Genomic DNA, 13,398 nt, shown 5'->3' with positions numbered 1-13,398 from the left:
CCTCGAGGGGCTGAGTATTCTTTTGAAGACCTCCATGTAGGGTCTCTGAGACTAACTGCCCTTCCTGTTACCCTGGAAGTGTCTGGACTGGGGGCAACGGCAGAAATCCGCGTGCTCACACAGCTTACCCGGGGAGAGGATGAGGACGCTTCCAGCGGGGGAGCGGTTCTCCGCCTTCGCTCCGCACGCGGGTCCTTGCTGCCCTCAGATAGGGTCAGACTCAGAAGCCCCTCACCGTGGGGACGCGTGTGTGGCAGGGCGTGCCGCTGAGTGTCTGTGGCGGGCAGGGAGGGGCGGCCTCCCCCGGAGCAAGGGGTCAGGGGATGACGGGCCAGCGCATCCTCGCTGTGGGCTAGCCTCTCGAGCCAGCTGCACCGGGCTCCCACCTCCCTGTAACAGTCCTGCCCCACGGTCCCACGGTCCCTTTTCTCCCAGCCAGGCTTGGGGTGGGGTGGGTGAGGTTATCCTCATTCTCCTTTGCAGGCGGGAACCCAAGGGCATGGTGGGGGGTCCAAAGCCCTCTGGCCACTCCCCGCCGTGAACAGGACTGCCCTGGACGGTTGCCCAGGCACACGGGCCGGGCCTCAGAAGCCAGCGCCCGCTGGGCTCACAGTCTGCCCTGCCGCCTCCGCCGGCCCTGACTGCCCCCGCAGCCCCCCGTGGTCCTTGGGGTGGAAGCCTGACCACCCAGCCAGGCACCCACCTCCCCCCAGCATCCCCTTACTGGGGGCTCAGGGTGGCTTTCTGCTGCCATCTGACACTGCCTGTGGTTCCTGGGCCTGGACAGTCGTCCTCACTTGTCCTGTGTTTTTCTTCAATTTGGGCCCCCGTGTAGTCCCAGGAAACAAGTGACCTATTGCAGTTTTAGACAGAAACCCCTGCAGTCAGGCGTCTCAGAGGCACAGGGGATCACGGGGAGCCCAGGGGAGCCAGTGGCCGGGGAGCTGGAGGTGGGGCGATGGTGGCCTCCCCGCCCCGTGGGCCTGATGGTTCTCCAGGGAGGGGGCTGACACCCACCGGTGACTCGTTTCTGCTGTTGCCCAGTTGGTGCCATGTCCCCCCCTGCACCTCCTGGTACTGTCTGGGGCCACAGTGGCCCTTCTTCCATTATGGAAACCAGTCTAAGTTTCTGAAAGAGTCCAGTTTTGTGGTTTTAAAGAGCAGGTTAAATGCAGGCTCAACAGAGGAAACAACAGAGGCTGGTCTTCCTGGGAATGCTGGCGGCCTTGCTCTGCCGCGGGAACCACACGGCAGATGTCACGTGTCCCCCTCCGCACGAGGCCTCGGGAGCTGAAGCGCGGCCAGCACCGCCGGGTCACGTACCCAGATACCCACCCTTGGCTGTAGCCAGAATTACCTCGGAGCCCCTCCCTGTAAACACTACCGCTGGGCCGCAGGGCGTCCCCGGGCCTCCGGCACCTCGGGCTTCCTCGTCTCCTAGCCGACAGAGCAGACGCGCGCGTGAGCCGAGGCCAGGCCGGCCGGCCGGGGCCGGGGCCGGGCCGGGGCCGGGAGAGGGCGGCTTGCTGTTCACGCGCCGCCGGGCAGGGCCACGCCGAGCCGCGCCCGCCGGCCAGGAGGCCGAGGGAGGGGCCGGGAGCGGAACCGGCCCGCCGACTGGACCCCTTTCTGGGCCGGTTGAGCCCCAGCTCCCCGGGGGCGTCTCGTCGCGAGCCTGCAGGGCCGTCCTGCGCAGCGGGTGCCTGGACTCGCCGAGACGGGGCGGGGACCGGCGCCGGAGGACCCCGTGGGTCCTGACCAGCGGCGGGAGGAGGCCGCGTGGACGCACCGCTGCCGCCGCCTCCGTGCGCAGAGGTCAGCCCGCCGGCTCCCGGGGCCGGCCGCGTGCCGCGTGCCCGCGGACGGGGCGCCGCCTCTGCTGGGCCACCCGGGGCTGCGGGGGGCGCTGCTGCTGCCCTCCGCTCCCGGGGCGGCTCCACACCTCCTCGTCACCCAGGACGGACAGGCCACGAGAGGCGGGAGCAGAGGGGCCGAGGGATTGCAGGCCGCGTCCTCCCACTGAGAGGGTCCGGGGCGTCTGTCCTGCCCTGCGGGGGACACAGAGAGGGTGGGCAGGACTGCTCCCGGAGGAGGGGCGTGGGCACGGAGAACAGCCCTTTCTGGGTGTCACCGTTCATCAGCGGTGTCTGAATTACCGCAGAATCTCGCGTGGCCTTCTTCGCGTCCCTCTGAATAAACCGACGTGTCTGAGCTTGAAGGTCTCACCAGTAACCGAGAAGACCGCATGTGACCCCCGCCCCCGCCAATAAGCTGAATTTGGTTAAAGTGGCAGTTTGGTCAAAGAAGAGCTCTGGGGATTTGGATCCAAAATTAGCTGATCCTGAAACCCTTTTTTTTCCTTGCAGAATTTCTGTAAGTTTTTTTTTTAATTATTATCATTTATTTTTTTCCTACCTTACGTGATTTGAAATAGTGAAAAGTCCAAAAAACCTAAAGTTGCAGGAGGGGATAAGTTGGAACATTCTGAGTATCTAAGCTGTTACAGTTTTTTTTTTTTTTTTCGGTTTGTTTCCATTGCTTTTGCTCACTATTTAACAGTACATTTTTATTCTAAAAAATATTAGAAATTAGATAAAGAACATAGATAACATGTGACCTTTTATTTTGAGACAATATCAGACCAGATCTATGCTTTCCAAAATATATTTCTGTGCATATAGACATACATATATCTGTGCACTGATTTTCAGTACAAAATGGCATCATGATATGTATGCTATATATATTAATATGTATATTAATCACACTTATTTTAAACAATTACACAAGATTTTTGCATTTAAAGTTTTGCAGCTAAGCCCTATTATTGGGAGCTTGATCCTAATTTTCAGTCTTACCAAAAAATGCAAGAATGAAAAAAAACTGAAAGCTATTGAGAAACAGTAGAGCCTAGAAAAACATGTTTGAAAGATTCAGAAAAAATTTGCAGAGGATTACGTCGTGCCCTTGTGATTCTCCAAAATGACCATTACACAGAAACTCAGCAGTTAGGAAGCACTCGTTTTCGACCAGATTATCCTTTCCAGCCAAATTGCCATTCTGGCCACGTCTCTCCTGGGCACACTGCCCTGCAGCCGAATGGCCACTTGCAGTGTCACCTGGAAGCAGCCGCTGTCACTTGGTGCTGGTGACGTCAGTCCCCGGCCTGTGCTGCACTCTGTCAGGAGCTGGGACGCTCACGCTCTTTCTCACCCAGAAGTGCTTCTGTGGATGTGACGCGGCCTCATGTTCAGTTTGACGATGGACAGTCTGTGTCCTCGTGATTAGTGACCAGGTTGTTATTCTGCCCTTCATGTAATTTAAGTGGAGCTTCTCCCTTCTGTGTCTTGAGTGGACTATTCCCCTCAGTGCCCTTGATGAAATGCACACCCTTTTCATCTATACAGCGAAGGCCTTTTTTCTACACGCTTAAAGTTGTTCATGTTTCTGAAGCTTAGCTTTTCTCTGCAGCCGCCTCCAGTGACTGGTAGACTGGTACTTACCACGAAAGAAACCAAGAAAAATCGGGCACTAGTTGGCAACCCAATTGGTTTAGAACAGATTCAAAGCATCAGCTTAATATTCTTTAAATTCGAACCACTGGCCCCAAAGCCTCCTTCCTCGGTAAGGCAGTCATTTCCGGCAGAGTAAAGAATGACACCAGCAATTATCCGGGTACTTGGACCATTCAAGCCTACAGCTGAAAGAAAGTCCACTCAGCGACCATTTATTTAATATTTTGCAATTTAGTTAACACAGTCGTGTCCCTGCTGTTGCTGCTTGCTTCAGCATAGCAAGAGAAGAGCAGGTTGGAAAATGGAGTAAGTTTGCTTTATACTCTTTTGTAATCGAATGGATAGACATCAATGGTTAACCAAGGCACTGGGGACGAGGAAGGCTGCCCTCCATCCTGATTCATTCCGAAGATACTGATCAGGTGCTCCCCGCTCTAAACAATGGCAAAACCACAGGAAATAGAGCAGACCAAACCCACGCCCTTCTAGAGGTCACGTTTTAGTGTGGAGGCAAGAAGCGAGATAAATAAGAAAAACTCCGTGGGCAACGGTGATGCCTGCCAAGGAGGCGGAAGGGGCAGGCCGCGGGGAGGGCTGGAATTTTCGGTGGAAATTTGGGGTAGGAAAGGTGTCTCCATAGTGTTGCCCCAGGTCCCAGTCTTGAAGGAGGTGCCGACGGAACCAAACCTGGATTTGGGAACAATTATCTTCAGCCAAACAAGTTAAATGAGTCTTGCGATTTATATATAAAACCAAAAGATTTCAAAGAGCCAGTGTTGGTTCCCTGACTCCCCGCTGCCTGTACCCTCTCTCTCTGGGAGGGTTTGAGGAACACGGGGGAGGAGGTCTCCACAGACGACATGCCTTTGGAATTTCTGGTAAAATGGAATAGTCTTCTAAAGTTGGGCTGGAGTGTTTGAGTTGCTGGGAGCTGTTTACTCGTGACGTCTACAGTCTATGCTCAGTGTCAGCAGATACACATATTTTCTTGCATAAATAAGTTTGCCAGCTGATGACATTTCCCTAAAGTGAAATGTATTCCTTCCTGAAAAGTTATAGTTAACCTTTTATCAAATGAAGAATATTTGGTTTTTAACATCTTTTTTTTTTTTTCCCCTCCTAGCCCCTAGAGGTAATGCTGACAGCACTTCTAATAGACAGGTGAGTGTGTCCACACTTGAGCCTTAATAATCTGCTGGTTTCACTGTGGGCGATAAAAATGGAGGTTCTGTAGATCTGGACAGTGAGCACCGTCCACGGAAAGCAGCGCGCCGTGGGCTCGCCTGTGACGCCCAAATGCCCGCCGTGCAAGCTCTGTCCGAAGCATCAACTTGCTGGATCATCACCTTAAAGACTTTGCCCTAATTGTTTTAACTCCTTGAAATTTCAATTCTTTTAGTATTTTTAGGAAAATTTCTGAGTCTCCTTGTTTCATGGATTATTTTTTTAAAAAAACCAAGTCTTCAGCGTTTGGATGTGTGACTTATGTCTTACGTTTCGTTGAGGGAACTGCAGGGAGAGGTGAGCATTCTCTTCACCTCGATCCTGACGAGTCCGGGGCAAGCGCCAAAGGGGTGTTGGGTTCCCGCCGTGCGTGCCTGGCAGCGTGCTTCTGTGTCTCTGAATCCGCGGCTCTGCCTGCGAGGCTTGGGGAGATCTCGTGGTCTCTCTCCCCGCACCCCGTGCCTCAGCATCTCCAGGGTCCAGAATATTTTCCAGAAGACAAGCGTGAGCGGGGCCATTCCTCCCTCCCTCGGAGCCAGGGCCGCGCCCCCCTCCAGCCGCTGGCCAGTTTGTTGTTTATTTTGTCTTCACCTGCTTGACGTCCGGTAGACGCCTCCCGAGGCAGGCCCTGCAGCTTGCCGTGGGGTTAAGTGGGGGCCTCCAGTGCACACCTTGGATGGAACTGAGCACCGTTTCGTTAGGAAGGATGTGTGATCAGGTCGTCGTCTTTGTTTAACGAGTGTTTATGGTTTCAACGTTTTAAATCCTACCGCAAATCACTCGCACTTTAGAACAAGGCTGGTCTGAAAGCAATTACCCCGGCTGCGCTCCAGAGACTCCCGAACGGTTGTTTTCATAAGGTGAAGCCCGTGACTGGCGCATGTGTGCTGCCTCTGCCCGAGCCTCACTCTTCGGCTTTTTTCTGTGGAAAAGGCAGCTCTTCACGGTGTTGGAACGGACAAACTGACGGCAGGGACCGCGGACTGCGGCCCTGGGAGTCCGTCCCGCTGCGCTGGCACCGGCTACGGACTCGAAGACCATGAAGATTTCTTTGAAGAGCAGAGCAGCAGCCACCCAGGTCTTCCCCGTGTGGTCGACCAAAGGCAAGACACTTTAAATGAGGCGCAGATGGGATGGACGGTGTTGATATTTAACCAGAAAGTGAGCCTCCGCGCCTCTTCTCCAGTCCCCGCTGTGATTCAGAAGGGATGAGAACCAGACCGTCGAGCCGGGGGTGACGCGGGTGACCTGTCAGTGCCACCTTCTCCCCACGGCTCTGACCGGCCTCGACGACTTGTCGGTACCCACAGCTAATTAAAGCGGAACTTCTTGTCGCCTACAGCTGCGCATACACTTTCTCTCCATCCCTCCTAGTCATAAACTCCTCAGGGAGCCTCCCAAGCGTTAACGTGTGATTATTTCAAATAGATTGGTTCGTACTGGTTGGAATGGGTATGTGCAGAAAAATGAACCCCAAAATTTGTACACAAAAATAATTAAAAAACAACAACGCCTTTATCAAATTTGAGGCATTAATTAGATTATTAAAAGGATTTTTGTAGGATAAATCTGTGGTGACTGGAGATTCTGCAGATGCTTAATATATTAAGTCCACTTAACAATATTTGAAATAAATGCCAATTTTCTCAACTATTTTTTTCCTGATCATTGAGTGGAAGAAAAGTGTTAGAAATTAAGAAGTATCTAGAGTGTTTTTTTAATTTATTCTTTTTTATTAATTTTTAAAAATTAATTTGGGGGGATAATTAGGTTTGTTTAATTGTTTGTTTGTTTGTTTATTTTAATGGAGGGACTGGGGATTGAACCCAGGGCCTCATGCTTGCTAAGCATGTGCTCTACCACTGAGCTACATCCTCCCCCCCCGGTGTTTTAATTTATTCTTACACCCCAAATAAAGCTCTTTCTTTTCATATCTTTTTAAATATATTGCTTTTTCCCTCGCTGTTACTAGTTAGGCTTACCTCATTCCTAGAAGGCGAGCCTTGGTCTTCAGAGGTGAGTGATGCAAACATCTTAACCAATCTCTTTTGTGTCTTTTTTTCAGCCAAGAAAGCAAGGATAAGTGGCTGGAACATCCACGGCGGTCCCTCGACACGTGGGAGACTCCCTCACCAAAAAGCAATTAAAAACCAAAAACGAAACACAGAGTATTTGCACTTTGTAAACTGTAAATTCACTTTGTAGAAATGAGATATTGAAACAGACTGCTTTCATCTGTGAAAACGGAAGGGCTGGCTTCAGAAAATTAATCACATACAATGTATGTGTCCTCCTTTGACCTTCAAAATCTGTAGTTGGTGGAGATGTATTTGAAATGGATTTAAGCTTAATTTCTTCATCCTACACATGTTAACGTAGCAGAAACCTTTGCCTCAGGGGCTCCGGCTCCAGCCCTGAGCCCCCCCTCCCACTAGGGGTCCCGCCAGGTTTGCTTCGGAATCAACTGTCCCGACAGCATTGCTGAACGGGTGTTGGAAGCGTTGATTCCGGAGGAGTTTGGGATCTACAGCCGTTCTCATCACGCAGTTCACACGTGCATGGGTTTGTCTGCTTCTTGGGGTTCCATGTTGACTTGTTTTGTTCTGCCTTCCCAAGATCCCCCTCCCCCCGTGAGCTGGCCAACCACTACGCAGTCTTTACAGGGAGCTCCCTGGTAGAGAAGAGTATTTTTCAAACTGTTTTTGGAAGAGTTGGTGCTGGCTTTTCCATTTCAGGCTTCTGTTTGAGTTGTGCCTTGGGCGCAGATTATTCATGCAGTAAAATGCTCCAGAATTAATTCTGCATCCGGAGGCAGCATAAAGCAGCCTGTCGTTCAGAAAAGCAAATTTAATCATGACCTGACCAAGCCAGCTAAACGCGCTTGTCAGCCTGCTTTCACTTGGACGCCCGGCCCCTGCCCATCCTACCGTGGTCCCCGGGGGTCCGCTGGGAGGTAAAACTATGCCCTGAGCAAACTCTGAGCAGCCTCCTCAGAGGAGGCACAGCCAGGATAAGCTGTGCTGGGTGTTGGTCTTGGCCGCCAGGGACAAGTGCCCGTGGTCCCCTGCGTCCCCTCGTGCTCCTGGAAGTCATCTGAGTAGGGCTTGAGAGGGACGGGTGGGGACCTGTGAACACCAGAACTGGCCTGCGTGGGAGCCGACCGCCCCCTCAGAGCTGGACCTGGGCATCCCTGAGCGAGCAGGCACCCACCGGCTCCACAGAGCATCGGGGCGACGGCCCCAGAGCTGAGGGGCGAGTTGCAATGCTGTCTCAGCTCTAGCTTTGGGTTGCAAAACAAAAGTCTCCCTGGCCCCGAATCCCCCAACACCGGCCTGTAAAATGCTCTGTGAACCCGCATGAGGACGTTTTGCGAGGTGTCTTCCTTATTTAAACTGCATGAAACTGAAAACGGAAACTGTGGAGCCACAAGACCAGCTCAAGTGGGTGTCATCTTTGTTTAAGGAGCAGTTACGATCCTAAGTTTATGGGATAATCTTTTATATTCTGAACTTTGAATTTAATCATTTTTCTTAGATGGAAATAAAGTACGCTTTCAGAACCGTCCTTTGCCTTTGGCTTCATTCTAAGGGTGTTTAGTGTCGGGAGGTGAGGCGGGGGCCCTGGGCTGGAGTTGGACCCTGGCCCTGCCCCTCTGGCTGTGGGGCTTTGGACAGGTTACTGAACCCTGGGGGCCTTCAGTCCCCTGCTCTGTCAAACAGGGCTGAGCGTGGCGCGCACCCTGAGAAGGCTGCGTGTGTTCACGGATGGAAAGGGCGTGAGTGATTTTCCTTTTGCTGTGAAGCAGCTGTTCACCCACTGGGTCCTGAGAGCCGTGAGGACCTCCTGCACATCTTCCTGTGGGCTGGGTCTTCCCACGTGGACCACAGAAGAAACAGAAGAGCTTCTTGTGATCAAAGCGAGTGCCACTGCTGAGTCCCACCCCCAGTCTTAGCATTTCGATTTTGCAGTAGAGAGGATACTGGAACGGAGTTAGGAGGAAGCAGTGAGGAAACAGTCCTCGAGGGGGCGGAGGGTGGACAGTTCTGGAGCAGGTAGGGGAGGATGAGGTGTCCGAGAAGGCTGAGAGCCTGGGTAACGGCGACAAACAGAAGGGAAGAGGTGGAGCCACAGAGGCAGCGGGCCAAGGCACTGGGGCTGGAGCAGATGGTTCTGATTGCGGAGTATTAAGATTTCAAATCTAAAGCAGAAATTGTTTCCCTTACGTACCTGGCGCAGCTGTTTTTAGTGATAGATGCCTCAGTCTTCAAGCCCCCCTACCCCTGCAGCCCTCCTTCTCATGCTTAAAAATGCTCTCTTGCATCCTTGCCAAAAGTCTCCAAGTTGGAGATTATTTAGAAGTTCACTGACCAACTCATAAATCATGCCCACGCATGTCACATCCAGAATTTTCTGAGTTATCAACATGAAAGGCGTCAACTTTTTTGTAATCAATGTGCAGAGATGACTGACATAAACTGCGTGTGGACCCCAAATCTTGCAAACAACAGAGCTACTCCAGAGAGAAAGTCAGAATGCAGACAGTTCTGAGCTTGGGGGCTTGTGATGCTGGTGATGGTGGTAGTAGTGGAAATGGCGGAGACAACGAAGATGATAAGGATAGTGGTGATAGTCATGAGGATGATGGTGGTGGTGATGATGGTGGTGGTGGTGATGATGGTGATGGTGGTGATGTTGGTGATGATGGTAATGATGGTGGTGATGATGAGGACAGCGGTGATGATGATGGTGCTGCTGATGGTGGTGGTGTAAACCTGTAAGGCATTTTTGACTAATTAGATATTTAGGCATTTTTTGCTCTTTCTTCATTCTAAAAAGCTGTATCAGCCATATTACTGTAAATCTGTGAACAAGCCACCGCAAAGCTCCGTGGCCTAAAACCGCCCTTGTTTGTTCTTCTCACACCTTTGGCGTTGGCCGGGTTGGCTGGGTGTGGCTGGAGTAGCCTCCGTGCCTCACACCTGGCCCAGGATGAGGAGGCCAGTGGGGGTGTGTGTCTGAGGCCTGTGACTGAGGCACAGGGTGGTCTGTCCCGCTGCACAAGCACACTTCAAGCCTCAGCTCGTGACCTGCCTGCTCACATCTGGTGACCATCCCAGGCTCTGAGCAGTCGTGGGTGGGGAAGCATACGCTGCCCAGCAGGAGGCCATGGCAGCTGGGGTATGAAGGAAGCTACTGAGCGATGGAGATCCCACCGAGCTGCAGTCCAGCACGAGGTGTATGCTGAGCCTCCGGGTGGCCAGAGCCCCACATTTGGTGGTGCAGCCGGGCAGGAAGGAAAGGGGTGCGGGTCTGCCTGCCGCGCCAGACGTAAAGGAAGCACGAGCCACGTGGGAAAGAGGAATGGAGCTGGCTTCCCTGTAGTAGCAGCGTGCCCTTGACTCCAGCCTCCCAGCCACAGAAAGAGGCTTCCACCCCTCCCTCTCTGAGCCGCGAGACCAGGAGGGGAAAGCACGCGTCAGGAGCGCTGGCACAAAGCAGGCGCTGCACGGGCAGCGCTGTGGCGCCACGTGTGTCGGGACGGTGCTCTGTCACATGGGTCTGCATCTTCCTCCTCAGAGCACAGAGGACGGGGAGTCTCGAATCCAAACCCCGAATGCTGCGTGTCTGGTACGTGGAAGCTGCCGGGCTTCACCTAAAGGAGGGAGCACTTCAAAGATGGGAGTGAGTTGACTTCATTCGGACAAGCCCGTTGTTGGGGACCGATTTCACTCATGAGGGATGGAGACTAGGAAGCCACATCACGGTGGCAGAAGAACCTTTTTTGTCACTTGGAAGGTGGAACAGGAATCAGACCGCTTAGGGTGGATGCATCCAGCAGCCCCGGCTCCAGCCTCCCGGGGTCGTGGGCCCTGTCCTGCCGTCCTTAGAGTGAGGCCTCGTCCAGGGCATGGCCGGAGGCTCCCGCATCTTCACCAGTGAGCAAACATGACAGAGGGCCGGGGGCCAAGACCGAAGACTGGCTGAGCCCGGCACGTTTCTGTGATAGCTGCCCTGAGCCCCCTCGAGTGGACGGCTGCAGAATTTCACTGGCCACTGACACTTCCTCTCTGAGGCTCTAGCTTCAGAGTTTTAACTGGACACCTGTGGCCCAGTACAGGGTGAGCCAGGGCGGGAGGGCTGCCAGGGAGGCCGGAGAGAGCGGCCCTGGGGAGGCCACAGCGGCTGCCACACCTGCCCTCTGACACGTGACGACACACCAATGACACCACAGCGTTTCCTCCACCTGACACATTTCACGGGGAACAGACGCCTTCTCCTGCCTGTCTCCGCTGGGCGCCTGAAAGCCTGCTCAGTGCTGGGGAGGCCGGCCAGCTAACTCAGCCCAGGTGTGTCTCACAGCAGAAAGGGTTCCGACGTCTTGTCGTTCATGTTTTACCTTCAGAACAGACGTTTGGTTTCCTTAAGTTAAATCTAAAATTATGCTTAGTAAACAGATGGTTTCTTTGTTTAAAAAGACGGATTTTTGTATTCCCCACCAGCCTTCCCTGTCTCCTGAGGCTGCCGTAGTTCAGAGGAAAGGGGCCTTTTTATTGCTTCTTAGGGTCTTGTACGTGTGCCCGGCAGAGCCACCTTGACTGCTCCAGTTTAAATCTACGTATTCATGACTCTGAGTACTATAACAGAAGAGCTGACTTTTATTACTTAAAATGTGTCAAACTGTTTGCTTTTTCATCTCAGAAAAATTGTCTTTCTAATTTGGTAGGCATTTTATTAACTGAGCCCCATTATAATTAAAAAACCCACATTTCTAGAAGTAAGATAAAACTGATAATCTAAACGTGTTTTAAATGGGTGGAAGGCGTCAGTCTGGTTGGTGGTCTGAGCCAGGCAGGTGTAACCGGGGGTGGGCTCGTCAGGGAGCGGGGTGTCTCAGAGGCTTCTGCGGACAGTAGCTTCCTGAATTTCTGACACGGGGCCGTGTACTCGCTGAGCCTTATTCAGGCCCTCCTCCCGCCTGGGGGAGAGGGTGGCGTAGGAGCAGAGCGTGCCGCTTCCGAGGCCCAGACCTGTACTGAGAGGCTGCTGCTCCTGGTGGCCCTGAAGCCCTCACGCCTCCCTTACCCGGAACAAACCGGAAACCGCTCCTCGGCGACACGCCCGCTCCTAAACCCGCACACCCGAGCTGTGTCTGCCCTTGAAGCAGACCCCCTACCTGTAGCACTGCTGTCCCCACAGCGTGCAGCGAGCACATGAGAGAGGCGCTCGGAGCTGCATTTTGGGTGGATGACAGTGGACGTGTTACTCCGTGAACATTTCAAATGACAGATGGGTTTTATCATAAGATTGTGCCTTCCATTTCATCTCTTTCTCTCTAGATTCAGCCACACTTATTTTTCACTTTTCCAAATACATTTGCTTCAAAGATACACACATCAAATGAAATATTGAGAAATGGGCTATATCCTGTCATTAACGACAATTATTGCGACATGTTCCAGAGAAAGGGAAACAGTAACAGAAGGTAGCTGGAAGGTCCGGTGACAAAGTTTTCAGAGAGCAGCGACTCCACAGCTCGGCCGGAGGGGAGCAGGTGCTTGCTGCAGCTCCAGCTCCAGGGACACAGCGTCCCCGCTCCATCACGGATTCCGTGGACTGTGGTGTCAAGTCCGACCACGGAAGCTGTTCTCCACGTCAGTCAGTTTGCCTGTTTTGCCGCCCAGATTGTGAACAGTTTCACCTTTTCCCTCTAAACCTAAAACCAATCGTTGCAAAACTTGCTGGCTTTGTTGGCTTTTGAGTTGGTGGAGCTGAGCTGATTCACTGCAGCTCTCTCAGGGCTGTTGAGGATTCCTTCACTTGTAAATTTTGGTATGACTACAGCCATCTATTATTCCTTCTTTTAAGTTTTAAAACCTACATGCCAAACAGAAGACGTAGTTCTAGACACCTTAGGTCATATTTGTAATAACATCAATTATGTCATTAAATCTGCTTGTGATGGCCGCCATTTCCATAACCTCAGACTCCCCAAAGAACTGTCTACAGTTTACAGTTCACATCAAGTAACAACCTCCTTCACAATTAAATTAATATTTCCTTCTCAACGTGTTTATTTCCCTTACCTTCAATTATTACAGCTCTTAGTTAGCAGCAACAATTTGCTTTTGATTTTTCTATTTTTCATATTCTTACTGTGACACAGAAAGGTCATTTAATAAATTCACAGTGGACTTGCTGTTTTTCATATTTAGTATTTCATGCCTGAAAAAAGTGTAGAAGAATTAATCTTTTTGTTAAACGCTAAACATACATGTTTTACAGAATCTGCTTCTTTGAGAATGAGGTGCGGAGGTGGCATTCCATCTTATTGATGAAATGCACATTGACTATTAAAAGGAAAATCATTCGTATGAATAGAACTTGGAAAGGAAGACCTTTTAACAGTCCCAGCTCGTTACCTTTAGGGTGCTGAAAAGCCCCGTAGATTAATATCCTCTGGCAGTGAGCCCAGACTATCCTTATTTGATTGTAAGTTGGACGCATTTTCAATCAATTAAAGCACGTTCGGTTTGGAAGTTTTCCCTTCTGTGAACGGCTCATATGTGCCGAGGTGGACCCCAGTCACACGGCCTCTGGGCGCCTTTTCTGGTCACTGTTCCAAGGGCTTGCTGCCAGGGTCCCCTGAACGCACCTCGGG

General features: G+C 52.0%; 1 protein-coding gene across 2 annotated transcripts in view; it reads left to right on the top strand.

Moving 5' to 3' along the window:
- The window catches only part of SMOC2 (SPARC related modular calcium binding 2), a 142,622-nt gene extending 134,319 nt beyond the window's left edge, over positions 1-8,303 (top strand). For both annotated transcript variants that reach the window (XM_031455891.2, XM_064486443.1), the window contains exons 12-13: positions 4,639-4,676; positions 6,805-8,303. In XM_031455891.2, coding sequence (XP_031311751.2) covers positions 4,639-4,676; positions 6,805-6,822 — 56 coding nt within the window. In that variant the 3' untranslated portion in view covers positions 6,823-8,303. The remainder of the gene's footprint in view (positions 1-4,638; positions 4,677-6,804) is intronic.
- Positions 8,304-13,398: the final 5,095 nt, after the last annotated feature.

The sequence above is a fragment of the Camelus dromedarius genome, chromosome 6 (genome assembly GCF_036321535.1).
Source record: "Camelus dromedarius isolate mCamDro1 chromosome 6, mCamDro1.pat, whole genome shotgun sequence".
NCBI classification, from domain to species: domain Eukaryota; kingdom Metazoa; phylum Chordata; class Mammalia; order Artiodactyla; family Camelidae; genus Camelus; species Camelus dromedarius.
Note: the sequence above shows the minus strand (reverse complement) of the source record. Positions and strands in the feature narration are given on the sequence as shown.